This window comes from Plecotus auritus (genome assembly GCF_963455305.1).
Source record: "Plecotus auritus genome assembly, chromosome: 8".
In the NCBI taxonomy this organism is placed as follows: Eukaryota; Metazoa; Chordata; class Mammalia; order Chiroptera; family Vespertilionidae; genus Plecotus; species Plecotus auritus.
Genome location: NC_137782.1, coordinates 94,855,043 through 94,882,734, shown reverse-complemented (window position 1 = coordinate 94,882,734; position 27,692 = coordinate 94,855,043). Strand labels below are relative to the sequence as shown.

General features: G+C 49.7%; 2 protein-coding genes across 3 annotated transcripts; one reads left to right on the top strand and one right to left on the bottom strand.

Annotated features, from left to right (window-relative positions):
• On the top strand, positions 1 to 8,657 carry CTSZ (cathepsin Z). The gene is made up of 6 exons (XM_080685043.1): positions 1 to 284; positions 570 to 733; positions 4,084 to 4,263; positions 6,508 to 6,658; positions 6,954 to 7,116; positions 8,118 to 8,657. Exons 1-6 carry the CDS (start codon positions 145 to 147, stop codon positions 8,226 to 8,228), a joined length of 909 nt encoding a protein of 302 aa, XP_080541169.1. The 5' UTR covers positions 1 to 144; the 3' UTR covers positions 8,229 to 8,657.
• A 51-nt stretch (positions 8,658 to 8,708) lies between these two features.
• NELFCD (negative elongation factor complex member C/D) lies at positions 8,709 to 25,409 on the bottom strand. Of its 2 annotated transcripts, none has more exons than XM_080685041.1 (15): positions 25,278 to 25,409; positions 22,481 to 22,596; positions 22,125 to 22,234; positions 21,278 to 21,387; positions 20,154 to 20,261; positions 19,495 to 19,647; positions 19,156 to 19,286; positions 18,357 to 18,522; positions 17,940 to 18,074; positions 17,356 to 17,495; positions 16,663 to 16,777; positions 9,888 to 9,983; positions 9,674 to 9,814; positions 9,215 to 9,344; positions 8,709 to 9,128 (listed from the first exon to the last, which is right to left on the bottom strand). In XM_080685041.1, exons 1-15 carry the CDS (start codon positions 25,335 to 25,337, stop codon positions 9,094 to 9,096), a joined length of 1,746 nt encoding a protein of 581 aa, XP_080541167.1. In that variant the 5' UTR covers positions 25,338 to 25,409; the 3' UTR covers positions 8,709 to 9,093. The 2 variants fall into 2 exon arrangements, with proteins under 2 accessions (XP_080541167.1, XP_080541168.1); XM_080685042.1 differs by having other exon boundaries at positions 22,481 to 22,593; positions 25,278 to 25,393.
• Positions 25,410 to 27,692: the final 2,283 nt, after the last annotated feature.

The window sequence follows — 27,692 nt, the reverse complement described above, 5'->3', positions numbered from 1 at the left end:
GTGTCCGGGCACCCGCGCCGCCACCTTAAGGGCCGGGCGGGGCCGGGCCGAAGCGCGAGGGCTGGGAGGCGCGGGCAGAGGGGTACCGGCGCGGGATCCGGTACGGGGTTCGAATTGGCACCGGCGGGGTACGGGCGCGGAGCCATGGCGTCGTCAGGGCCGGCGGGGCCGCTGCTGCTGCTGCTCGTGCTGCTGGCGGGCGCGCGGGCCGGCCTCCTCTTCCGCCTGGGCCAGGGCTGCTACCAGGCGCCGCGCGGGGACCAGCTGGCCCACCTGGGGCGCAGGTTAGCGGCCTAGGGGCTTCGCGCGCGCTCTCTCCTCCTGGGGACCCTGCCGCCTCCTTGGGGCGCCCTGCCTCCCTTGACCTTTGAGGGTCAAATCCAGTTTAGGGGTCTCGCTTCTCTTTCATATCCGGGGAGCCCTGGTGTTGGCGGCCTGGACAAGTGCCGCCTCCCTGCGTTTGGGGCACTGCTCCTGCATTTGGGAGCGGCTTGGCAGGAGCGGGCTCACGTGATTGAGGCTCTGCCTGTGCGAGGCCAGGTGTCCTGACAGCGCTGGTCTTTCCCCAGGACCTACCCGCGGCCTCACGAGTACCTGTCCCCGTCGGATCTGCCCAAGAGCTGGGACTGGCGCAACGTGGATGGGGTCAACTATGCCAGCGTCACCCGCAACCAGCACATCCCCCAGTACTGCGGCTCCTGCTGGGCCCACGGCAGCACCAGCGCCATGGCGGGTAGGTGTGGCCAAGGCCTGCCAGGGGCTCCCTCCAGCACAGGGCCCAGCCCGGGATGGGGTGTCAGCCCGCAGACCGATGCTGTCTTGGCAGGGGCCGGTGACCCAGGCTGGCCGGTCCCCACGCAGGTGGGCAGGACAGTAGCCGTGACAAGTGGCCCCCAGGGGCCTTCTTTGTCCCAAAGATGGATCCAGATGTAGGAACCCAGCGACTCCCTAGGTGTCTCCGATGGAGATGAAGCTGCTTTTCCACAGCGGTTGGCAGTTGAGGTGCTGGCCTGCCTGGGCTTGGAGCGTGAGTGAGGCCGGCCCCTTTGCTCTGGGACCTTTGCCGGCTGACCTGTGAGGAAGGCGGCCGGAGGTCAGAGCACCTGAGAAGGCTGCTGGGCCTGGCTGGGGGAAGGGTGGGTGGGGGGAGGGGGGAACTTCACACTGGAAGCCCCTGGGCCGAGGGACCTCCCACTGGGAAGCCGCAGCAGGGCCGGGGCACTGTCTCCCTCCTGGCAGAGCTCAGGGCGGGCCAGCTGAAGGAGTGGCCTCTGCTGGGGTCTTCCTGGTGGCCTTGCCCTGGGGTCCCTGGGGGCTGCAATATACACCTGATCTTCAGGAAGGAGGAGGAAGGGGGCAGGTAGGCTAAGGCCCAATTGGAAGGTATAGGAACCCTTGGGAGAGCAGAGCGGCCAGGAGCTAGACAGGGCCAGAGCTCGAACCACTGGAAGGCATGGGCCGGCCGCAGGCAGGGGAAGGACAGCCTTAAGGCGGAGAGTCAGGGCAAAGGCTGGGCAGGTAGTCCCAGATGGCGCATTCGGTTGAGGAAGTGAAAGGGCCCCAGTGAGGGAGGGGAGAGGAAGACTGCAGAAGTCCCCTGAGCCCTGCCCCCGGGGAGGGCCCTAGTGGAGTCTTGAAGAAGCTGGGAGCGGGGGCTGGGGCCTGCCTTTGACTGTCCCTTTAGGATGATCAACCACAGTTCTGGGGGAATTTCCTGGACAGAGGACTGCTTCTCCCACTTTCTCCTCAAACCTCCATTATTTTCCCCAGCAGCAGGGTTCTCCTTCCACTTTCATTGAGAAAACAGAAGTCTCCAGAAGGGGACTTCCACGGGGGCCCACCCAGCTGCCACCCAACACAGCTGGCCATAGTTTATGCCTTCCCTCTGGTCCCTGGGCGTCCCGTGTGCGAGTCCCTTGCCCAAGCCACGCCTCCCTGTGCTCAGATTTGGCCATCACTTGCTATGTGCAAGAGCATGGCCCCAACCCGCCTTCAGCCACCACCCTCTGCTGGCCTCCCTGCTTCCTCTTCCCCATCCTTGAGCCCACTGCAGCCTCACTCCACTTCGTTGCAAGATCACTGGCAAGAGGCTGCCATGCAGGCAGGTCCAGTGGTCAGCCCGGGCCTCCACCTCCTGGGCTACCTTTGCAACAAATACTTTTAGCACTCGCCCACCTCCTTCCCCACTCTTCCAGGCTCCTTGTCCTCCCAACTTCACTAATGAACTTTGGCTTCCTCAGGACCAGGTCCCTGGCTCCACTCAGCCTGAACTCTCCCCTCAGCTTTACACCCAGCACCCACATTCCCTCTCGCTTGGACGTCTGGCCCCTCCAAACCTCATATGTTCAGACCGAACAGCCCGTCCTTCCCACTACTGCCCTCACCCCTCTGGACCAAGGAATATCCAAACCTCTAGAGAATTTTTCTAAGAGTTTATTTAAGCCAAAACTGAAGACAATTACTGGGAAGCAATATCTCAAATGCCCCAGGTAGTGACATTTGGAATTAAGGGGGGAACATGAGCAGAATTACAGGGAGGTGAGGAAGCAGGGTGGCATGGTTGCAGGATTGTTAACCAGATCCAGTGCCCTCCTGGGTCTTTGCCCTTGAGGGGTCTGAAAAGGTGTTTCCAAGGTGTGTTCACCTATGTATAGGAACAATGGGCAGGGCTGGCTTAAGGCAAAGAGAAATCCTTACTAAAAAAGTTATATGCCTGGGGCTTGTCTGCCCACCATCACCTGCCCAGCTGGGAATTTATGGTCAGCTCAGCCTGTGAGGTTACTTTCTGTAGAACCCCTTTTTCATCCACACCCTCAAACCCTGTTCTCAGTCCTCGGCTGAGCTCCCTCACTGAAAAGGTCCTCCTTCCTGTCTCCCAGGCAGAAGCCTGGAGTCATGCCCGATTCCTCTGTTTCTTACCCTCATACAATCCTGCAACAAATATCGATTCAAAATATTTTGCAAACTCCTCTGCATCTTGCCACCTCCACCTCCACACCCAGCCTGAACCCCCACACCCGACACCTGGCCTCATCCCAGAGCCGCTGGACTGGTCTCCCTGCTGTCCAATCACGAACAGCTAGCCCGAGCCTGGTCAAACCCAAGTCGGGTTATGTTTCTTAAACCCCTTTAAGATTTTATGCAGATAAAACACAAAATCCTTCCTTGGTCTGCCGGCGCTCCCTATCTTGTGGGTCCAGCGTGTTGCCCCGAGCTGGAGCCTGCACTTGCAGACCCTCCCTCACAGGGATGCCACCCAGTGAGGCCTCAGTCACCATCTCTGCACGTGGCCCTGAGTTCTCTCTCCCTAGGACTTCATGCTTCCACACTGACACGTGTTTATTGTCCTTTGTCCCCCACCACGTGGACCTCTGTGACAAGAAGCTTCTGTCAGGAGGAGGGTCAGGGGCTGCAGGAGGAGAGGGCAGGGATGCTCTGGGGGGCTGTGGAGGGCCTCTGCTCATTGTAACTTGGGGTTGGAAAGCGAGAGGAGGCCCTGAGGTAGCACCTGGCGGGGGTGTGGCTGTGAAATTGGTGGAACGTGAGCAGTGGGGACTGGGGTGGGATTGGCTGCAGGTCCAGGGGCCCAGGTAGGTGCAAGGGCCACCTGTAGCTGTCCCTGGCTGCCCACAGTGGGGTGTGGGCCCTGCCCACAGGCAGAGTCAACACTGACCAGATCCTGGCTGGCTGCTCAGAGCCCTGCCTCTGCCCCCGAGTCCCGTGGTGCAGATGCCACCAGCAGTGGGCGCAGTGCCCTTGGGGCTGGTCCCGCCCAGCCTCCCAGGGGCTGTTGGCCTTGGGCTCACTGCCTGTGGTCCTGGCTGCCCTTGCTCACCAAGTGTCCTGTCCTTGCTCCTGGCCCTTTCAGTTCCTCATGGGGCATCTATAGTTTGGCCCAGCCCACATGCCCTTCCAGTTGGGTGATGTGGCCAGAAACATCAGTGCAGCGAAGGGCTGGGGGGACCGCTCTGGAGAGCCTAGGCTTCCTCAAGGCAGTCTGGAGAGGGCCCTCCAGAGAGGGACAGGGAAGCCATGGAAGCGGCTGGGCAGGCTGGGTGCTGAATCCCACGGGTGTGCTTGCAGATCGGATCAACATCAAGAGGAAGGGGGCATGGCCCTCCACCCTCCTGTCTGTACAGCACGTCATCGACTGCGCGGAGGCTGGCTCCTGCGAGGGGGGCAACGACCTGGAGGTATGGTCTTACGCCCAGAGGCACGGCATTCCGGATGAGACCTGCAACAACTACCAGGCCAAGGACCAGGGTAGGGCCCTCACCCTGCCTCCCTCTTCCCAGGACAATCCAAGCTTCTCTCCCTGGTTGGGGAACTAGGGGAGGCTCAAACCTGTGGGTTTGGGGGAGCAGGGAGCTGGAGCCCATAGTCCTTGCTAAGGGCACCAGAAAAGCCCTGGGCAGGGATCTCTCCAGCCTGTGTCCCTGTGGTGGGGCTGGCCGTGGTTGTGGTTCTGACATGGTGGTTGCGTGGGCCTTTGTAAGAGAAGCACAGGTGGCCATACCCAGGGAAGAGTAAGTTTCCCGGGAGCGTGCTAAGCGCAGGCAGGCTGCTGCCGAGGAAGCAAGCGGGCCCCACTGGAGGAACATGGCTCTGGCCTGGTTCCTGCCAAATGATCCTGGGCCGTGTGCATTTAGGTGGACCTGGAGTCCAGAGGCCCTGCATGGACCAGCTGACCCAAGCGGGCCTGGAAACCCTGGAGTTGGCACATTCCTTTCAGGCTGCTCCCCTTTGAAATGAAAAGAAAAAGTCCCTAATTGGCAGTTTTAAGTCACCCGTTAACGTAAAAAAAACCATTGAAACCTGTAAAGAATTTTTGTGAGTTTGAGCCAAACTGTCGACATGTGCCAGGAAGCAGAACCTCAATGAATTGAGATAATGCTCCAGAGAATGGTGGGTTACATTTGTATTTATACATTGCCATCAAAGGAGGGACATAGGTGGGTTACATGAAATTCATTGGTGATAGATTAAGGAGGTGGGATAAAGCAAAGGGGGTGGGGGGTGGGGGTGGAACCCCTGGGATTGGATAAAAAGTAAAATGATGGACACATACTTCGGTGGGTGCAGGAACAATTAACATGATAATAAAGGAATTTGTAGTATCTGTCCTGGCGCCCAGCACATTTGGTTGTGCCCCAGGGGCTCCAGAAAAAGGGAAGTTACCCAGACATTTCAAGGATATGTTATCATAGATGCAAAAAAGACAGATAGGCTCAGTTAAGGTAAAAGTTGACCTTGTCAGTGAAGATACTGGCCTAGGACAACTGCCCACCATAACTGCGTTTAGTTAAAGCTTAATTTCAAACCATCCTTTGTGGTTCCTTTAGGTCTCTGAGTTTGCAAGACCGCCATGCAGGCCTCCCCTGAGCTTGTCAGGTCAGCATGTGGCCCCTTTCATCCACACTACCTTTATCAGCTGGAGCAGAGAGCTGGAACCAATTCAAGGGCTGTTTGAGACAGGAGGGGGCTAGGGGGAGCCCAGGTGCTTTCCCACCCCACCCTCTCCTACAAAAGGGATTGCCTAGCTCCTGTGACTGTGAGGCACACAGATTCAGGCCCCATCCCATACCACGGCCCTCGCTTGCCTCCAGGGCCATATTGCCCAGCCACAAGGAATTCCCCCAGACTGGTTGGGCAAGTCTTGAAGTGGTAAACGCTTCAGGGATCTGAGAACCTGAGAGGGACAGATAAAGGGAGGTGGAATGACAGCTAGGAACCAGGAATCAGGTGGGCCCTGGGGCCTCACTCTGCCCCTCTGCCCTGCTCAGCCCTGAACTGGTCTCGTCAGGGCTGGCCCCTGTAACCCTGGCGTGATGGGCAGACGCAACTCATCAGGAGCCTGGCTGTTTGCAATAAATAGCCTGGTCTTTGTATTTATCGAATGTGGCCACTTGCCGGTTGTCCTGGGCATTTGGTGACCAAAGGAGACATCAAGCCATTTTAACCTCAAGGAGTCGAATGTCCTGGGGGAGGAACCTGGGCTGATAAGAAACTAGAACAGCAACATAAGTAACATGCAAGCTGTGAAAAGGCAGGTCAGGGTCCGAGGAACAGATGCAGTGGGTGGTGTGGAGAACTAAAGGCTGCAGTTTTTAAAGCCTAATTCTTGATATCACCTCAAACCAAAATCATCAAAAAATGCTATTTTTTCCAAATGATCAGCCTATTCACTAGTCATCTTAAGAGCTAACCATCCAATGACACTCTATTTTCAGCTATGGAGTTTGTGAAAGGGCCCTTCTCCAGGCCATTAAAGGAAAAGAAAAAAGCTGTCTCTTGAGTGCCTACTATGTGCTAATTATGTCCTGTGCTTTCCACCAAGGCCTGGGGCCGGGCTTTTTAGGACTCCTGTGCAGCTGAAGGAGCAGCAGGATTAAACAGCTGTGGTGATGACCGCTAATGTCAGTCAGGGAGCCACGTGCAGGGTGGGCCTGGAGTGCTCACGGGCAGATGACTGAGGGCGGGTCTCTCGCTGACTGTGTGTACCCCCAGAGTGTAACAAGTTCAACCAGTGTGGCACATGCACGGAGTTCAGGGAGTGTCAGCCCATCCGGAACTACACGCTCTGGAAAGTGGGCGACTACGGCTCTGTGGCCGGCAGGGAGAAGATGATGGCAGAGATCTACACCAATGGTCCCATCAGGTGAGCAGCCCCGGCTGGGAGGTGCAGCTGCAGGCACATCACCCCTTTCCCTCAGCCTGCTTTATTTGCTAGGCTCGAGACGGCTGCCAAGGGAGTTTTCTCAGGAGTGGAGCCAAACTGGCCGTGGGCCCCTCGGGTGGTTGGGAATGAAGGGCAGTGTGTGGAAAGGCCCCGGTTGCAGCGAGTGCTGAGGGCTGTGGGCTGGGCCAACAGCAGGCAGACTCACTTGCCGCACTATCTCAGTCAGATTTACTCTGATTCACAAAGTGCTAATTCCCTCCCTGCTTGCTCCCAGCTGCGGAATAATGGCAACAGAAAAGATGGTGAATTACAGCGGAGGCATCTACGCGGAGTACCAGGAGAAGAGCTACATTAACCACATCATTTCCGTGGCAGGCTGGGGCATCAGCGATGGGACTGAGTACTGGATTGTCCGGAATTCGTGGGGTGAACCATGGGTAAGATGTTCCTGCTGACACACTCCTCACGTCAATGGTGCTGTGGCTTTGTGGCTTGGAGCTGGGCCCTCAGCAAGCACCAGTGACGTTTGGGGTCAGACACTTGACTTGTGTGGGGGCTGTCGCTGTCCTAGGCATCGTGGTGCGTTAAGCAGCATCCTGGCCCCTGGCCCCAGATGCCAGTAGCTGCTCTCCCTGCCCCTCAGTTGTGACAACCAAGACCGTCTCCAGACATTGCCAGGTGTCTTCAGGGGGAACGGCCTGGTGGGACTTGGTTCTAGAAGTTTCAGGTTAGCTAGCTTATTCCTTCACAGCCGTCTCGTCCTTTTTCCTGTCAGTTTTGGCTCAGCCCAGTAATCCTGTATAATTTTTTCATACCTTTGATTTGGGTCACAAATGCAGGGGAGAGAAACTGATTGCCAGAATTTTAATTTCTAAGAAGTAGTATGAACCATTAATGGCTTAAGACACAGACATTCATTATTGTGAAATGGGGGCAAGTGATTAATGTTGAAGTGCCACAATGTCAATATTTTGTATATATATTCTTATTGATTGGCTGCCTCCTGCACGCCCCACACTGGGGCTTGAGCCTGCAACCCAGGCATGTGCCCTGACTGGCAATCAAATTGGTACATAGGTCGACCCTCAACCACTGAGCCATGCCGGCCAGGCACAATGTCAATATTTTGTATTAAATGACTACACATGGAGAAAGAGTAGGAAGTTAAGTCATCTGGTCCAAAGCATCCATGTTTTGGTTCCATGAATTGGCCTTTGCCATGCAGGTACCTGCACCCCTCATGTTACATACTAACCAAGTGAAATACTCACAAGAGGTATTTGCAAGCAGGGGTCCCACACGGGGAAGGGAGAGACAGCTGGACAGGTGGTGGAGCCTGTGCTGAGTGACAGGTAGAGGGAGAGGGGGTGTTCGGCATGCTGAGGAGTGGGGGTCAGGGGCTGGGCGATAAGCTAACAAGAGCTCCCACTTGTCACAGGGCGAGCGAGGCTGGATGCGGATAGTGACCAGCACCTACAAAGATGGGAAGGGCGCTAAATACAACCTTGCTGTCGAGGACAACTGTTCATTTGGGGACCCCATCGTTTAAGGCAGATGTCTCGAGAGCAGATCTTTAAGAAAATATGAACCTCCGTGGTTTGGAGGATTGGGGGCTGATGTTCAAATCACACTGCTGAGGACTGGCGAGGGCACTAAGCACCAAGAGGGCGCCTGTACTGGCAGAGCACATCCCCTGGGAGAGTCTCAGAAGGGATGGCGTGAACCAGCCCAGGACACTCCCCTGCAGGACTGCAGTGAACCATCTACCTGCCCAAGATGGGATCGCAAGACATTAATTATGTGAACTCCATTTTCTTCGATTGATGGTTTGGTATTTTCTCTTTGGCAACTGTAGTCTATAATGTGGCATTTATCACCAGTTCTTTTGTCACCTTGGAAGGAATGGGGAGTAGAGGGGGAGACAGCAGTTTCAAATCGCCCAAGTGACAAATAAAATACAGACTTCACAAGAGAACAGAGCCTGAGCATGCCTTATTTACACATGGGAACAGAACACCAGGGTCTACACTTTCCAACTCAAAAGGAAGGTTTTTATTTGTCCTTGGGAAATTAAAACAATGAAATGAAATAACTAATCAGGTTCTTGTGAGAAAGCATAAGTCAGCTTTGCAAGCAGTTGATTTAAGTGTCTCAGCTTCTGAATTCCCACCACCCATCCCGAGAGGTAACCTGAACACAGGCCCTATTGGGGGAGAGAATACTGTGAACAGAACTGACAAGGCGAGGGACCACTCATAACAGCAATTTTCCACTTATCTTGCTCACATTTTCTTTTTTTAAAATGCCATTCACCCCAAGAACGCATTTCCGAGGTGCTGACTGAGCCCCTTTGGTCTGGAAGGCGTTTCCCCCCCGGGTCTGGAATGTTCGCTTCTGCTCCGGAGGGTACTGGGTCAGTTTACCAGAATGAAGTTGGACTTGCAGTGAACTTTACAAACAGGAGGAACACAGGTCAGAACCAGGAGGTAAAACATGACATGTAAACTAGCAGGGGGACACTCCCATCCAGCCTACCTATGAATTCTGTCACAGGGTCATGTTCACCTTCAGTCTTAATGGTGCCTGCGATGCTGTCGTTTTCCAAGATGGGGAGGAAAAGCTGCACGAAGTCAGAGGTGTATGGCGGAGCTATGACGTCAAGCACCTGCAAGGAGAGGACAGCAGGTCACTGCTCCCGCACCCATGCCTGCGAGCAGCCTCGCACCACAGGCTGATGGAATGCCAGTCTGTCTGGAGAAAACCACCCTCCCCACCCAGCGTCTTGCTCTCCAGTGACCCTAGGACCCAAGGGGCAATGCAGGTAAACAGTACAGTTGCAGCGTGTAGGAGGAAACAGGTATCTATGTCACCATCATCGGCATGGTTACCAGGAAGCACAGTTCTCAGGGTTAGGTACAAAACACACTTAAATTAATCCAGAAAGGACACTGTTAGTGTACACAGTAGGGAACATGAAACAAATGTGTTGCTGACCTCGGTTACAAAATAGCGAATGAGAGAAATGTCAGTGTCCAGCTTCTCCAGACACTTTCGGATGTAACCGACAACAGGAAGTACATAACCGCGACTCAGCAGGTGTACCATCCTGTCCAACAGGGTCTTCTTCAACTCAAGCTACAAGAGTGAACAGAGAAATCAGTTAGAGAAAGCCCTCTCCTCGGCCACCTGGCAGCCCCGCCCTGCTTACCTGCTCCATCACGTCCAGCTGGGAGTGCTCGGTCTCAAAAAGTTTCACGAGCAGCTGTAGGACCTGGGGGTGCAGGAGCTGGTGGCAGGTGCTGATCTGTAAACAGGCCAAGGGAGCCCAGCTGAGCATGAGGGCTGATCCCAGGGCTCATCACCAGCACACACAGCCACTGTCACTGTCACAGCCAATAAACAGCTTATCCTAACAACTGTGGTCCCCATCACTCAGCCCAGCCAGTCAGCTGGCTTCACTTGATAAAAACACAGACATCTACACCGTCAATGAACCGTCCTCACAAGGAAAACCCTGGTTTAGGATAGAAATAACTTACTTTGGAGATTAAAAATGGCGGCAGAGTAAGTGGATGCTGCACGGACATACTCCCAGGACCAAACTGGTATTACAACTACAATACAGAAAAACTTCCTGAATAATCAACAGAAGACTTGCTGGAGAGAACCCTGATAACCGAGGACCGAAAGTGGAGACACATAGAGACAGGTAGGAGGGACGGAGGCGCGAAGGGCTGGCTGTGCTCACACAGACAGCAACTAAAGTTCTGGAGAGATATCTCAGCTGTGGGGGCTGCCACTAAGAACTCTTGGGTCTAATCCCCATTAGAGAGCACCAGAACTGAGAAGGGTACCCACAAAGCATCTGGCTGTGAGAAGCAGCGAGCTGCTGTCTGCTAGAAAATGCAGACACCCTCTTAAAGCGCCAACACACAAAATTCCCTGTGGAGCCACCCACCCTGTGCTCCAGCAGAGGGAGGGCAGAGTCGACTGGAGCTGTGCAAGCAGAAGCCAGGATCAGGAGCTCTGACGTTAGAGCTCAGAAGGCAGAAACCCTGGTTTCCTGGGCTGAATCACTCTCTCAAGCAGCAGAGGACATCTTTCTCACACAGACAATTGCTATAGGTGACCTGGCCTGAGGGAAATATAGTTGACCCACCATATTGGAAAACACCCTGTCCCACAGGCCCATTAAGAGACTGAGAATAACAATTAGCCTCCAGGCAGAAGCAACTGCCCCACCCAATACATAAACAAAACAAAACAAAACAAAAACCTCTCACCAATCCTGAGAACCATTGCCTGAGGACAATTCTAGTAGTAATTCTATCAGTCTATAGCAGCCTTGGGCAAACTAAGGCCCGCGGGCCGGATCCGGCTGTTCTATCCGGTTCTCTTGCTCTTCCCTCCGCTCCTTTACTTTGAATTTATATTAGTTCACACAAACACTCCATCCATGCTTTTGTTCTGGCCCTCCGGTCCAGTTTAAGAACCCATTGTGGCCCTCGAGTCAAAAAGTTTGCCCACCCCTGGTCTATAGGCATAGGCGGTGTCTGGAGGCTTTGAGTCTTTGCCTGATCTAATTAGTCAGACATGGAGTTTGACACTGTCCTGCACTAGAGATTGGGAGGTGTAGCAGATCTACCTAATACCTACTAGTAGTCACAAACCAAAACTGGCAGCCAAAATGGGGAGACAAAGAAACAACCCGCAAATGAAAGAACTAGAGAATTCTCCAGAAGAAGAGATAAATGAAGCAGAGATAAGAAATGTATCTGAAATAGAGTAATGATGGTAAAGATGCTCAACAGCATGAAAGAAAATAGAGTAACTATGAAAACAGAAATAATGACATAGCATAAATAAAGAACAAACTGGAAGGAATACACAGCAGATTAGGGGAATCTGAGGATCAAATCAGTGAATTAGAAGATAGGGTTGAAAAATGACTCAATCAGAGAACCAAAAAGAAAAGACAATGTAAAAACAGGAGGATGATTAAGAGAGTGGTGGGACAACGTGAAACATAACAATATTCGAGTAGCAGGTATGCCAGATGTGGCAGAAAGGGAGAAAAGGATAATGTGTTTGAAGAAATAATGGTAGGAAAGGTCCCCAACCTGGTAAAGGAAAAAGTCCAGGAGGCACAGAAAACCCCAAGCAAGAAGAACCGAAACAGGTTCACACCAAGACACATCATAATTAAAATGCCAAAAATCATAGACAAAGAGAGAATCTTAAAGGCAACAAGAGAAAAGAAAATTGTTACCTACAAAGGAGCTTCTATAAGGCTGACACTTGATTTCTCATCAGACACTCCACAGGCCATAAGTACTCAAGGTAATGGAAAGCAAGCATCTGAAACCAAGATTACTATAACCAGCAAGGCTATCATTCAAAATAAAGACCTTCCCGGACAAAAAAGGGCAAAAGGAGTATATCAACACCAAGCCAACATTACAAGAAATGCCAACAAGCTAGACAATGTGGATGAAATGGACAAATTCCTAGAAAAAAAATCAATCTCTCTAAACGGAATTAGGAAGAATCAGAAAACCTGAGTAGGTCAATAAAAACTGAGGAAATTGAAGCAGTATTCAAAAAACTCCCAGCAAACAAAAGCCCAGGTCCAGACAGCTTCACAGGGGAGTTTACCAAACATTCAAAGAAGAACACTTACACTCCTCAAACCAGTGGTTGGCAAACTCATTAGTCAACAGAGCCAAATATCAACAGTTACAACGATTGAAATTTCTTTTGAGAGCCAAATTTTTTAAACTTAAACTTCTTCTAACGCCACTTCTTCAAAATAGAGTCGCCCAGGCCGTGGTATTTTGTGGAAGAGCCACACTCAAGGGGCCAAAGAGCTGCATGTGGCTTGCAAGCCGCAGTTTGCCGACCACGGCCTCAAACTATTCCACAACATTCAAGAGGAAGGAACACTTCCAAGCTCTTTTTATGAGGCCAGCATTATCCTAATTCCAAAAACCAGAAATGCTAAAGGGACTGCTGTAATAAGAAGAAACAGAGAGAGAAACCTAGGCATGCAAAATTAAAATGGCAATAAATAAGTACCTATCGATAATAACCTTAAATGTAAATGGCTTAAATGTTCCAATCAAAATACATAGGGTAGCTGAATGGATACAACAACATGATTCAACTATATGCTGTCTACAAGAGACCCATCTCACAACCAAAGACACACACAGGATGAGAGTGAAGAAGGGTGGAAATATGTTTTCCATGAAAATGGAAAAGAAAATAAAAGCTGGAGTAGCAATACTCATATTGTAGGTAAAGACACTACAAAGAAAAACCATTACAGGCCAATATCCCTGATGAACATACATGCTAAAAGCCTCAAAAAAATATTAGCAAATCAGATCCAGCAATATATTACAAAGATAATACACCATGACCAAGTGGGATTTATTCTGGGGATGCAAGGCTGGTACAATATTTGCAAATCAATAAACGTGATACATCATATTAACAAATTGAAAGACAAAAATCACATGATCATATCAATAGACACAGAAAAAGCATTTGACAAAATCCAACACCCATTTTCGATAAAAACCGTCAGCAAAGTGGGAATAGAGGGAGCATATCTCAACATGATAAAGGCCATATATGACAAACCTACAGCCAACATCATACTCAACGGGCAATAGCTGAAACCATTTTCCATAGGAACAGGAACAAGACAGGGATGTCCACTTTCACCACTCTTATTCAACATAGCACTGGGGGTCCTAGCCACAGCAATCAAACAAGAAGAAATAAAAGGCATCCAAATTGGAAAGGAAGAAATAGAAAACTCTCATTATTCGCAGATGACATGATATTGTACATAGAAAACCCTAAAGACTCCACCAAAAACTTCTAGATTTAATAAATGAATTTGGCAATGTAGCAGGATACAAAATAAACACCCCAAAATGAATGCCTTTTTGATACACCAATAATTAATTCTCAGAAAGAGAAACTAAAGAAGCAATCCCATTTACCACTGCAACAAAAAATTTAAAATACTAAGGAATAAACTAAATCAAGGAGACAAAAGACCCATTCTCAGAAAACTACAGGACATTGAAAAAAGACATATAAGAAGATAGAAACAAGTGGAAGAATATACCATGTTTATGGATAGGTAGAATTAACATCATTCAAATGTCCATACTACCCAAGGCAATCTACAGATTCAATGCAATCCCTATTAAAATACCAACAACATATTTCAGAGATATAGAACAAATTCTCCAACAAATTACATGGAACCAAAAAAGACCTCAAATAACCTCAGCAATCTTGAGAAAGAAGAACAAAGTTGAAGGAAGCACAATACCAGATTTCAAGTTATACTACAAAGCCACTGTAATCAAAACTGCCTGGTACTGGCAAAAGAACAGCAAATAGATCAACTGAACAGAACAGAGACCCTAGAAATTGACAAAAGCCATTATGCTCAAGTAATATTTGACAAGGAGGCAAGAGCATACAATGGAGTCAAGACAGTCTCTTCAATAAATGGTGTTGGGAAAATTGGACAGATACACGCAAAAAAAATGAAACGAGACCACCACCTTATACCATACACAAGAATAAATTCAAAATGGATAAAGGACTTAAATATAGGTCGTGAAACTGTAAAAATCCTGGAAGAAATCATAGGTAGCAAAATCTCAGACATCTCTCATGGCAATATATGGATACACTAGAAGCCCGGTGCACGAAATTCGTGCACGGGGGAGGGGGTGTGTCCCTCAGCCCAGCCTGCACCCTCTCCAATCTGGAACCCCTCGAGAGATGTCCGACTGCCTGTTTAGGCCCGATCCCGGTAGGATTGGGCCTAAACAGGCAGTCGGACATCCCTCTCACAATCCAGGACTGCTGGTTCCCAACTGCTCACCTGCCTGCCTGCCTGAGTGCCCCTAACCATTTCTGCCTGCCAGCCTGATCACCCCCTAACCACTCCCCTGCCAGCCTGATTGATGCCTAACTGCTCCCCTGCCAGCCTGATTGCCCCTAACTGCCGTCCCCTGCAGGCCTGGTCCCCCCCAAATGCCCTCCCCCGCAGGCCTGGTCCCCACAATTGCCCTCCCCCTGCAGGCCTGGTTTCCCCCAACTGCCCTTCCCTGCAGGCCCGGTCACCCCCAACTTCCCTCCTCTGCCGGCCTGGTCAACCCTAATTGCCCTCCCCTGCAGGCTTGATCGCCCCCAACTGCCCTCCCTTGCAGGCCTGGTCCCTCCCAGCTTCCCTCCCCTGCTGGCCATCTTGTGGCAGCCATCTTGTGTCCACATGGGGGCAGCCATCTTGTGTGTTGGAGTGATGGTCAATTTGCATATTACTCTTTTATTAGATAGGATATTAGATAGGATATCCTAGGGCCAAGTAAACTAAGGAGAAAATAAAAAATTGGGGCCACATCAAAATAAAAGGCTTCTGCTCAGCAAAAGAAACCATTAACAAAATGAAAAGGGAGCCCACTTAATGGGAGAACATATTTGGCAATGATACATCTGAAAAAGGGTTAATATCCAAAATATATAAGGAACTCATACAACTTAACAGAAGGAAGACAAACAATCCAATTAAAATATGGTCAAAGGATATAACTAGATAATTCTCCAAAGAGGACATACAGATGGCAAAGAGACATATGAAAAAATGCTCAAAGTCACTGATCACCATCGAGATGCAAATTAAAATGACAATGAGGTATCACCTCATACCTGTCAGAATGGCTACCACCAACAAATCAACAAACAACAAATGCTGGTAAGGATGTGGAGAAAAGGGAACCCTAGCACACTGCTAATGAGAATGCAGACTAGTGCAACCATTATGGAAAACAGTATGGAGTTTCCTCAAAAAATGAAATATGGAACTGCCATTTGACCCAGTGATCCCACTTCTAGGAATATATCCTAAGAAACCTGAAGCACCAATCAGAAAGAAGGTATGCACCCCTAGTTCATAGCAGCACAATTTATAATAGCTAAGATGTGGAAACAGCCCAAGTGCCCATCAGTAGATGAGTGAATAAAAAAAGCTGTGTACATTTACAACATGGAATACCTAGGCAGCAGAAAAAAAGAAGAATCTCTTACCCTTTGAGATAGCATGGAGGGACCTGGAGAGTATCAGGCTAAGTGAAATAAGTCAGTCAGAGAAAGACAAGTATCACATGATCTCACTCATATGTGGAATCTAAATAACAAAATCAACTAATGAACAGAATTGATCCAGAGACATGGAAGCATGGAACAGAGTGCAGAATCTAGAGGGAAGGAGGTGGAAGATGGGTGGGTGGGAAGTAGGACCTTGTATGCATATATGCATGGTCCATGGACACAATTAATGGGGCGGTGAGGTCCTGGGTCTGGGGGCGGGCTGGAAGAGGTGAAGAGAGGGGGGAAGGAAGGAGACATATGTAATACTTTCAACAATAAAGAATTTTTTAAAAAAATTCTGAAATTAAAAAAATAAACAAATATAATTTTTAGGGACAACAGAAAAGTTATTGATAGCAATAAATGATATACAAATTAATATATTAATATAAGTGGATGATAGGCAGCAAGGTATGCTAACTTTTTTTCATACAAAAGACAGAAAAAATGCTTTTTTCTATTTGCTTTAATAATGATAGAAATAAAGTCTAAACAGAGGCATGAATACATGCAACTGACAGTTGACAAAGGGAGAGGCAACTGGAAATAAAAATAAAACAACTTGCTTTGATGAGAATGTCCTGAGTTCACTGTACAGATGTGCTAGAAACACAGGCACAGACGGCGCAAGGACGGACAGTGCCGCAGGTCCGGGTACAATGTTTTGTTCAATGTTGTTTTGTTTCGACGCCAATGGGATGCTAGGGGCACGAACTGTGGTTCTTATGCATTAGCCCATGATCAAATCGTTTCCCTTTAGTCAACGCACCACTGTGTGCTGTGTATGGCTCTCCAGCCCCTACCTCATCCAGCAGCGCCAGGTGCACCGGGGTGTGGTCAGTCTGAAGCTGGAAGTACCGTGGCTCTGACACAGTCCAGTCCACCCACTTCAGCACACCCATTGCCACCACTGGAAACCTGCCGGTAACAAGGCACAATGCTACCTTTCAAAATTTTTTCAACAACAAACAGAAAGGTTTAAAAAACAAGGACAACAAGCTCAATCTATCTCATCAATCCTTTTTGATACTCTCTGCAAGGGAGATACCCATTAGTAAGAGATGAGCTGGCTCCCTGCCAACACGCAGTGAAGAACCCTCGCTCAGCACTCGGCTCCTTTACCTCCTCCCTGCTTGACAGGAGAGCATCCTTGGAGCCCCGCAGGAGCTGGGGGCCAGGTTGAGGTTCACTGTTATTTAGCAAACCCCGTCCTTGTCCCTATAGCACAGGCTAAAGGGAAAGACTCAAGTGCCTAAGAGAACACCCATTTATAAGCATTTCTAGTGAACTCTTATTGATGTAATTGGCATAGTTGTTGGGTCTAACTTTTACCATAAATAGACCCTTTTCTCCAAATCAATTTTTGTAACTCAGTTTAAAGTTCTCTATATACAAAAAAAAAAAAATAAATGAGTGAACATTTCTGAAGCTTCTGCAGGGTTTTTGAGTGAACTACTCCCAGAGTGATGAAAGTGAGCACGGAGCTGTCTGCTTACCTGATGCACTGGTAGAGTGTGCTCAGCTCGGCCACCAGTTCAGAGGCTCCTTTGTTCTCATTACAACACAGATTGTGAACGGTTTCGACTGCCTTTGACGTCGACTTCAGCTCATCCTTATTGATGCTCACTCGCTTGTTCTGAAAACACCCCCACCCCCGTCGGTGAGTCCCACGGAGCACATAGCTGGCCAGTGGGGTGATCAGCTATGGGCCACCTCTCCCTGCAAAGGCCCCTCCCTACTCTGAATTCAGGGGTCCATTTACATTTAAATGTCACCCTCCCCAGGCACACATTACAGAGAGACTGAAAACCAAGGAGACTGGTGTGTGGCTCAGGAAAAAGATCTCATTCTTTTTTTTTTAAGGTCTCATTCTTTAGTCACACAAACTTTAAACTATAGTATGAATAAGTAGTAGAGATGCTGTGTTCATTTTCTTGAGACTGTTTCTGACACTTCGACTATTTTATGAATAAACACTAAAAAAGACATTTCTGACACTACACGGGCTCATGATTTCTTGCAGCCAGAATCCCCAAATAATCGCCGGGAGGAAGTGGGTCACTTGTGTCCTTAACAGCACCTTCTTCCAGGTCTCCACCACACTGGCCGCATACGCCAAGATGTGGATGTACTTGTGCTTATGGTCCTGGTTGATCCTGGCGCCGGGTTTAAAGAGTGACTGCATGAACAGGTCCAGGAAGGCTGGCACCCGGATCTGGGAAGGACACATGACAAGTTGGAAAGGGACGCGGAAACATGGCAGGTAAGTCCACTTGCTCTCATTGTGGCGGGCTGTGAGTGGCGCACACCCAGCAGCTGCTTCAGTGTGTGGGCTTAGTGTGGGATCGGGGGGACCAGGAAATGCACAGAAACATTTCAACAGGAATTTGTCCTCACTGATGTAAGAGCATTAAGAGAAACACAGACTTTCCAAGATCCCCCTTCCAAGTCGGCACTGTGGGGTCCTGCTTCACTGTTAAAATGAGAAGGCACTTACGAGTTCAACAGGAGGCGGGTCCATGCTTGTAAACATCTTGAACAGGACTGTGATGTCAGCCGGATTCAGGGCTCCTTTGGACAACATAGCCCCAAGGGCCTGGCACGCCCTCGGGTAGGAGGCAGCCGTGCCTAGTGCTAGCGTGATCTGACTGGCATCATGGCCTCTTGATGAAAACAATCATATATCTCATCGTCAGTAAGGGAGAATACATCATTAATGACCCCTCCCAGCCTCCCTTTTTCTCAGTGAATGCTTTGACGGCTGGGATCCCTGTTTTTTCCTAGTCCTGCTTTCACTGTACACTCACTAACTGACCCAGGAGACAACACTTGGAGCTACTGGGAAGGAAGGGTTCCAACACAGCTCGTAGACTTTCTAGAAGGAACCACTCACTTTCTAAATACCTTGTTAAGACTCCACCAGTAGAAAATAAAGACAATAAGAGCTAATCTTATTCTACAATATGGACAACCCCAATAATTAGTCTACTGACTAACCACTTCCAAGACTATTCTTATTTACAACTGATAAATCCCAATATATGAAACACAGGTTCAAAAATCCAGTGAGTTGAACAATCATCAAGTACTTAACAAATTATTCAACAAAGCAACACTTGAGGAAGCAAGGCCTCCCCACGTCCTGAAGTTTCCCTGACTTCTCTAGCTTGGGGGTCAAAGGCAGGCTGCTGTGTGACCCGATAAGAGGGCCTGGAATCTTCGGTTGTGGAAGCAGGGCAATGGGGGGGTCTACTGGGGCATCTAGTGGGACCCGGTTATCACAGACACCGCCTCACTTCTCCTGGGCAAAGCGCTGGACCTCCTGGGCGATCCTGCGCATGGCGGAACCGCCCTGCTCCTCTTGAGCTAGCACGGACATCATGGCCTGGGCAAACAGGTATGTGTGCTCCCCATGGCACACCATTTTCTGAAAAATTCCAGGGAGAGAGTGTGAGGTTTCATGCTACAGCAATGACAAACGCAGAGTAAAGAGCAGATGACTCTGTCCTCCTGCAGGAAGCTGTCATTGTGGAAGGAGCTTTTGGCCGGGGTGTCCCCTAAAGGAAGGGGCATTTCACATGGGAAATGCTCGACCCAGCCGCCTCCTTCCACTCTGAGATCAATTGAGAACTTACGGCAAACTCAGGAAGATTTTTTTCAAGGTTTTCTTCTCCTCCATCCAAAATTGTAGCCAGAGTGGTACGAAGTACTCTAGAGAACACCTCCAGCTGCTGGCAAGCTGTGGATACACTGGTTATCTCCCCTTGGTACCCTGCGTCAGAAATAAGCTACAACACAAAAAGAAGAAGCCAAACAGAGTGTCAACAAGTAGTGGCTACATATTTCATAGCAAGCTGGCTTGTTATCAGTGTTCGTGGTGAGATGGGACAAGCAAGCACTGGACTCAGTCACACACTTTCACTCTGACCCTGCTCCGCCTCTAACTAGGTTTGTGCCCAAGCCGAACACCTGGCTCGGTTTCTTTGTAAGATGGAGGAGACAGATCAGGCAGTCCTAAAAGCCCCCTTGGGACACAACGGACTCTATGTTTCTGCCAAATCCTAGAAACCCCAGAAATGTTGACCCAATAACACACATACAAATGCTGTGCTTTTCTTTCTCATGTAAGGTTTACTCAAGTAAAACGATGAAGGCCTTTAGCAAAAAAGCAAATGCAGTCTCTCAAAGGAGAAAGATCACACCCCCCCGCCCCGAACCCCCCACTAACCATCCTTAAAGATAGCCATTGCTCATGAACACTTCTGTCTTTCTCTACCTCTGGCCCTCTTCCTACCTTAACAGTGAAGTTAAGCATCAAACAGTCTGGATGGGCTTCGGCCAGTTTGTAGAAAAGATCTCTCCATGTGGTATGTGCAATCATTTGTTCAAGCCAAGCTGGGGTCTGCCAACAGACAGACAGACAGACAGACAGAGAGAGGTGAGGCCCAGCATTAGCTTAGTGAAGACTGTGCTGACTAAACAATCACGGATATTTTCAACTGCAGAGTAGAGCCCTGGGAGCATTGGATGTGGCCCCACAGTCCCAGAGCAGCTGACGCCACACGGGCAGCTGAGTGGCAGAGTTGAACGCCCACTCACAGCTTCTGGGAGAGCCAACTCCACGCAGGACAAGCCAAGGCACTTCCTGGAGACTTCCGAGTCCCACAGAAGCATGCTCACAGGAGAAGCATCACACGCACAAATGCTTCCTGCTAAATCAGCTGTGTGCCTGGGCACAGAGGACAAGGCAACTTGAAATAGCACAGATGGCTTTGCCCATCACTGGTGAAGCAGCCATGGGAATGTGGCTCTCAGCTCTTCTACTGCGTGGCTGCCAGGGCTGCACTCTGCATCCACCAGCCCTCCGTGCCAAGGTTGAGCTGCCCACAGGCTGCTCCCAGACACTGAGGGTGGCAGGGCTCTGAGGGCTCCTGTGACAGGTGATTGTGGCTTGCAGACTCTGACATTGCTGAAACTTTCTGACAACTATACTATCGTCTGAGACCCCACCTACCTGCCCTCCCTCTTGTCTTCAGGGATCAGACCTGCCTCACAGCTCCTGCAGCCTCCTCCAGCCACTACTCATCTTCCCCACATACTAATCCAGCCCTGGCATCTTATTTTTGGAGGACCTAAATGAACAAGCCACACCACCTTAGAGCCGGCGCGTAGAGGTAGCATGGAATGGGAGGTGGGAATCTGCTGTTTTCTCTGGAGCTGGTACCTGTGTGCCTCTCCCCACTAGACCAAGTGTGGCATTTAAAGGGCAATTCGGACTCGATGCAATTTTTGGCTCACACCCTGATTTTAGTCCCTAACTCTTATATTTCTTATATAACATGCCACACTCCACTGTGCACATGGAATTAGCAAAAGACCCTAGGAACTGGTATTAGAAAAAGAAAAAAGGCCCCTCACCTCTCCTTCTTCAGTAAAAATAGAGTCTGCTTTGCGGGGGTCAAAATGTTTGATCAATAAATTCTTCAAGTGATTCTCCACAGTCTCCTGCACCTGCACAGGTTCAACACCTGAGAGAGAACGAAAACCTCTCAATTTGTTGTTAAAGAAAATAGCTCCAGTCTATACGTGATATCAGAGAACTGCTTCTGACAACTGAGGATTTGGGATCAATTTTTAAAAATTCCTATTTAGTAATCCTATTCAATGCTAAAAACCAAAAGGAGTACAGAGCAGAACACAAGGATGCTCTACCCTTTCTACATGGACAGGATAATATCTTCAAACCTCGCTAAGGATAAGGACAAATGACCAAACCAGACAGGCAGGAGGACAGAAAGGCACACCCCTGCACAGGAGGAGGGAGCAGATGCCAGCCAGTAGAGACACTGTGTCTAACCACTGTGACAGTGACGACAGACTTGTTTCCAGGAAGTCTTACTGTGTCGTCACAGCCAGTTCCGTGATTGACAGGAGGCTCTACTCTGATCACATTCGCTGAAAGCCACAATCATATTCAGCCCTAAACTGTCCACCATCTGCTGTTTGCTCTCATGGGCCTCTGAAATGACACCCTGAATATACACCGTGTAACAGTTCAATGAGAATCACAGTAGCGGGCTATCTGTAAACCTCAGTTACCAAATGAAAGACAAGGGTAGGAAAGTTCAGTTCTGTCTTACTTAAGTCTTAAAAACCAGGAAGACAAAGAAGCTTTCCAATTTATCAGCATTATAATGACCCAAAGGTCTTTGAAAAAGGGGGGGAAGATGATGAGCAGTCAGGACAGGGGCCACCCACAGAGCACCTGTCTGAATGAGCCACTCGGCCAACAGGTTGACAGTCTGGGCCACAGCAGTGTAGTTCTCTGACAAGAGCTGGATCACGTTCTCTGGAGACCCTCCTGCCTGAAAGTACCTAGAAAAAGTAAACTCTTTCACTAAAATGAAGGTAGATGGGCATGGGGGTCGATGACAGCAGGGAGGCAGATAAGGAGGAAGACAGGTTATTAAGGTTATACAGTGTGGAGGGGACCCCTAGAAGCCTTCCTGTCTGATATCACAGCATTCTTACTTTTACAGGTCACCTTCCGGTCCACTACAAAACTTTCTCTAAATTATCGCCACCTCCTCCCAATACAAATAACCCTTCTCACATCCATACCTCTTGAGGGTGTTGAAGATGGAGGGCTCCATTATGTAGTCCCGGGTAGAAAACTTGTGGAGGCACTCCTGCTGGACCTCAGCGTCATCCTCCCCCTCGGCATACTCCTCCTCCTGCTGGTGGTCATTTCTCAATTAACACAAGCTCCTGTAACCTCACAAGTCTCTCTCACACTGTCCCCTTCAAATTACTCCACACACGATACATTATTACATGTGACTTCCATGGGACTCTCAGGGAGTGGGCTGGACAGTAATGAGTGGCTAAGAAAATGGGATCCAGAATCACACCAAGGGGGTCTGTCTTGGCCTCTACCCTGGAGAACCTGTACATGCAGTCACCACAAGCCACCTCATCTTTGGGAACCTTCCCTGTTAAACAAACAAAGGGCATCATAGCACCTACTCCCACTTGGCTGTTGTGAAGATTGCACAGCTAATTTTTGGAAGAGCCAAACATAGTGCCTGACATTTAGTGAGAGTTCAGTAGACATTAGCTATTACTGTTTTTACTATTATTATGTATTTGCCATTTCATGCTTTCTGACGAGGTTAAGGCAACAGTGATTCTTGCAGGCATACACCGCCAATCTGCTGTTAGAAAGTAAAGAACATAGACTTGCATCGTATAAGCAGCCCTGGCTGGGTTCTAGTCCCTGTTCTACCTGGAAACCACTGTAAACACATTCCCTAGTCTTAGGACAAAGCAGCATGATGATGTGATAACCATGGACCCAATGACCCCGAGGTCTGTCCAGCTTTCACTCTGTTGTCCTAATGAACAAGCATGTGCTTTTGAACACTTGCTGTGTGCTGAGAGCACTGTGCTTATCACCAGGGAACCTAGGAACATGTAAGACAAGGTGTCTCTTTCCACCAAAGGCGTTCACAAACTAGTCGGAGAGACCAACCTCCGTGTAACTTGACTCTATGTAGGGCAAGAGCTGGGCCAGACTTGGCAAATGTGGCCCAGGGCCAAATCTAGTCCTCCTCTTGTTTTTGTAAATAAAATTGTATTGGAACAACAGCCAACCCCATTTTTTAACAACATAGTATCTATGGCTGCTTTCCCCTTAGAAGATCAGAGTTGAGTGGTTGTAGAGACCTGCACAGCTTAAAATACCATGTGGCCTTTACAGAGAAGTCAGCCCACCCTCTGAGACCATGTTTGACGGGGAGCCTTGAACAAGGCTGTGAAGGAAGCCCGGATTCACTCTGAGGCTCCTCCTCATGTATGAGTCTTGGGCTTCTACCCTGGACCCCCTTCCCTCCTCCTACATCTTCTCTGAGACCATACCACCTCCCTACCCGTAAATCTAGAATTTAGCCTGGATCAATCAATTGATGGATGGATACCTATCTCTTTCTCTCCAGACTCAAGTACTCAACAGTGTATTCTCATGTCCATTCCGATGCCCCACCAGTATTCCAAACTCATTTGATCCAAAACTGACCTCACCTTTTTCCTAAAACCCATATTTTAGTACAAGGTTCCATATTTACCTGTTACCCCAAGCCCACAAACCTAGGCATCCTCAATTTCTCCTCCCTCACTAATCCCCACAGTTCCATCTCCCACTTGTCAGTCCTGTGTGGCCCTTCGCTCCATCTTTCCCTCCCTATTCTGTGGGTGTCACAGAACCAACATTCCCCTCAGGGCTCGGCCTCCTTCCTGCCTCTCAATCACCTTTCACATGATGCCACAGGCATCTTTTAAAATTTTTTAATTTTTTAACCCTCACCTGAGAATATTTTTATTATTATTATTGATTTTAGAGGGGGAAACACTGATCTGTTGCCTCCTGTACACACCCCCACATGGGATCAAACCCTCAACCTAAGTATGTGCCCTTACCTGAATCAAACCCAAAACCTTTTTGTGTGCTGGGTGATGCTCTAACCAACCAAGCCACCAGGCCAGGGCCTGTTATTTTCATAAGCCGCCAAACGGCCGTCTCACTGAGAAGACACATCCAAGCTCTAGCATGCCCTCAACCTTCCAGCTGCTCACCTGGCCAGTCTCACCTCTGGATGGGCTACCTAAAGCCAGACTGAATGTTCGCATTTCAGTTGCTCTTAGCTTCTTCCACCATGTGGACTTCAAATCTCCCTGCCTCCCACCATCAGCAAGCTCGGTCCCCAGGGAACAGGATATGAGTCACAAAAATGGACCTAGCAAGATCTTCCAAAACTCGGCTCATGCCATCCCTTCACCTTTCTTGACCTTCTTCCCCTCGTCTGAGCAGGTACAGCGGTGCCAGCTGGAAGAACAGTGCAAAGCACGGCTGGTCCACCCCCTCTCATCAGTGCGAGCCCTGTAGGTGGGACTGAACTGCGATAGTGGCTGAGGCTCTCGGGTCAGTGGGGCGCAGCCCAGCTCTGCCTGCCTCCAGCGCAAGCGCCGAGAGCTATTAGGCGAGGCCCTGGCCCAACACTCTGGGCCTCGAAGGTGCCATGTGCAAACTTCAGGACAGGATGCTCCCAACACCACCCACCACTAAGTTCGGCCCATCGGGACCACGTGGGTGGCCGGCAGTTTGATACAGTGGTAATGGAGGCAAGAGACCTGGGGGTCACCTCGTGTCACGGCTGAGTGCCGCTCCTTGCCCCCACCCTGCTGGTCGCCAGTGCAGGCGCGGAGCCGACACGCCGCGTGCGTGACCCTGGCGGGCGGGGCGTAAGGGGCGGGCCCCGCCGGCCGGGGTGTAAGGCGACGGGCAGGGCGGCGCGCTGTGCTTGCACCACAAGGTGACCGCGGGGCCGACGCGGCGGGGGCGGGCCGCCCGGTGCCCCCTCACCTGGCCGCCTTCCGCCTCGTCGCCCCGCTCGGCCGCACTCACGAAGTACTCCTCGTCCATGATGGCGCCCGGCGCGGCCCCCGCCAAGCTCTCCCGGGAGCGAGCGAGCGGCCAAGGCGCATGCGCACGACGGGGCGAGAGAGCGCACGCGCGGCCCCGCGGCCCGGCCTCCCGCGGCCATGCGCCTCGGCCCAAGAGGGAGGCGGGGCGAGGCGGGGGCGAGGCGGGGGCGAGGCGGGGGCGAGGCGGGGGGGGGGGGGGGCGAGGCGGGGGCGGGGCACCGAGAATTGCCCCAGGCACGCTGATCCAGGTGCTAACCTAGGGAACTTCCTTTGTGACCCTAGAGCACAGCCTGTTAGAAGTTTTTTACTAGAATCATGCTTGGCCTGGGTTCGCGTCCCCTCCACTTCTTCCCTGTGTCTTTTAGTCTTGAAATCATCCGTTTCCTCATAGGACAACTGGCCCCATAGCAGGGCTGACTTATCAGACACAGGGTCTAGGGCCCACGAAAATGTTTTAATTTTTTTTTAATGAGAAGAACAATAACTATTATGACAATGAATCCATCCTGGATTACATTAGTATATGTATAATTGGTATGAAGAACTAATGCAGTATAATATATAATTTTTAATATTTCTTTATGAAAGAAGGGTCCATGAAGGCCAAAGTACCTAGAGCCCACAAATGTCATAATGCAGCCCTAGAAAAGAGGGCTTACTTCCTGCGGTAGCTGCTGAGAATAATGGAGATGATGCTTTTTAAGCCCATAGCATGGTTCTCAGCACATAGTAGGAGGTCCAAAAGCAAGAGCTTGAAGACTTCATGGAAATTTTGAACAAAGATGTTAACATCCTCTGATCTGGATGCTGTAAGGGCATTAGAGACAAGAGCGCTGGATACTAGTAATAGGATAGTTTCTGGAGGGCTCCCCAAGAAGGTTTCATTCATTCCTTCTTTCATTCCTTTGGGCACTGTTTATTTACCTGTGCCTGACTCTATGCAACTTATTTAAGTGCCTGACTCTATGCTACTTTTGGAGCTCATTGGTGAACAAGTTGGACATGGTCCTTGTCCTGAGGGAAGCTACATTCTACGCAGGGAGCTGAATGAGGGGAACAAATAAAATAATAACAAGTGCTAGTGTTCTGTGATAATAGGAGAGAGCAACTTTGGGCGATCAGAGAAAGCTTTTCTGAGTCATATGCCAAAAGGAGTCAAGCAAGCTGTGACCAGGAGAGAACACTGTAGGAGAGCAGAGCTGCTTGCTATGTGTCTTTGGAACACAAAGGCCATTGAAAGTGGCACCAGGCAGCTCAGATGAAGCAGAGGAGACAGGCAGGGCCAGAGTAAGGAGTTAGGTTTTTAACTGAGGGCTATTAGGAAGGATTTAGACTCCTTAGCATGGATCTTGCGCACAGTAGGGTGCTCAGTAAGTATTAGTTGCTATGATGAGCAGGAAACATTTGGGGGTTTTTTTTGGTTTGCTTGCTTTGAGGGAGTGACAGATCATATCTGGGTTTTTGGTGCTGTGTCCCCATAGCTGAGGGGGAGGCCTTATGTTGGGGAACTTGGAGGTGGGAATGCAAGATAGGAGGCCTCAGTGAGAGTTAACGGGTTAAGAAGGGGCTGGGGTAGATGCTCTAAGATTGAGGTTCAGTCCAGAGAATGTAGCAGCCATGGCAGGGGAGTAGGGGGTGGCTATTGAGTGGGCCAGGAAGATGCTGAGACTTGCAGCCTGTGTGCCTGGGATGGAGGAAGGCAGGTTTCTGCAAGGGCCATCCTGAATTCAGATAGGGACTCACAGAATTGGAGGTGCCATCGGAACCGGCCTGCGGAGATGTCTTACAGGTGGCTGGAGGTGGAAGCCTGTGACTCTAGCTCCTAGTCACAAAATGAAATCTATTAAGTTAATGAATGAATGCCCTGCTGATGGCTTGTTGCAGGGTTCATTTCCATGTGCTTTCTGAAGTGTTGCAAAGATTGGATGGCTGTTAAACTCCTACCTTCTCTACTCTTGGATTTCCTTTTATAAAATAGTGCTTGAATTGAAAGCAGGCAAATTAATATATGTATAAGCAATTGCTCGTATAGAAGCAGGGCTTATGTAACTCACCTCTCCCTCAATCAAAAGGTTACTCATTAAATGGATGAACAAACAACCCCTAATGAAAGCATTACCTCCAGTCTGTAAGTCGCAGTGATTTAGCATATTGGGTCTATAGGTCTTGCCTCCTGAAATATGATTGACTTGTTTTTTAAAAGCCTTTCTAAAATGTCCAAATTAGCTTTCATTGCTTAAAATAAATACTCTAAAAACATTTTAGGATGATTTCCTGTTTAAGAAAAATTCGTGGAAATTTCCATGGAAATGAAAAGTTGGTTTCACTTAATCCATTGGAGGAACATTTGGGG

Excerpts from the sequence above, each read along its gene's own strand:
- NELFCD (XM_080685041.1), bottom strand. The coding sequence starts at position 25,337 with ATGGACGAGGAGTACTTCGTGAGTGCGGCCGAGCGGGGCGACGAGGCG. Across the intron at positions 21,388-22,124 it reads CGAGTGGCTCATTCAGACAG|GTGTTGAACCTGTGCAGGTG; the intron begins GTGCTCTGTGGG and ends GTTCTCTCTCAG. Across the intron at positions 9,345-9,673 it reads TTCGCTATTTTGTAACCGAG|GTGCTTGACGTCATAGCTCC; the intron begins GTCAGCAACACA and ends CTCTCCTTGCAG.
- CTSZ (XM_080685043.1), top strand. The coding sequence starts at position 145 with ATGGCGTCGTCAGGGCCGGCGGGGCCGCTGCTGCTGCTGCTCGTGCTG. Across the intron at positions 285-569 it reads CTGGCCCACCTGGGGCGCAG|GACCTACCCGCGGCCTCACG; the intron begins GTTAGCGGCCTA and ends GTCTTTCCCCAG. Across the intron at positions 734-4,083 it reads CAGCACCAGCGCCATGGCGG|ATCGGATCAACATCAAGAGG; the intron begins GTAGGTGTGGCC and ends GTGTGCTTGCAG.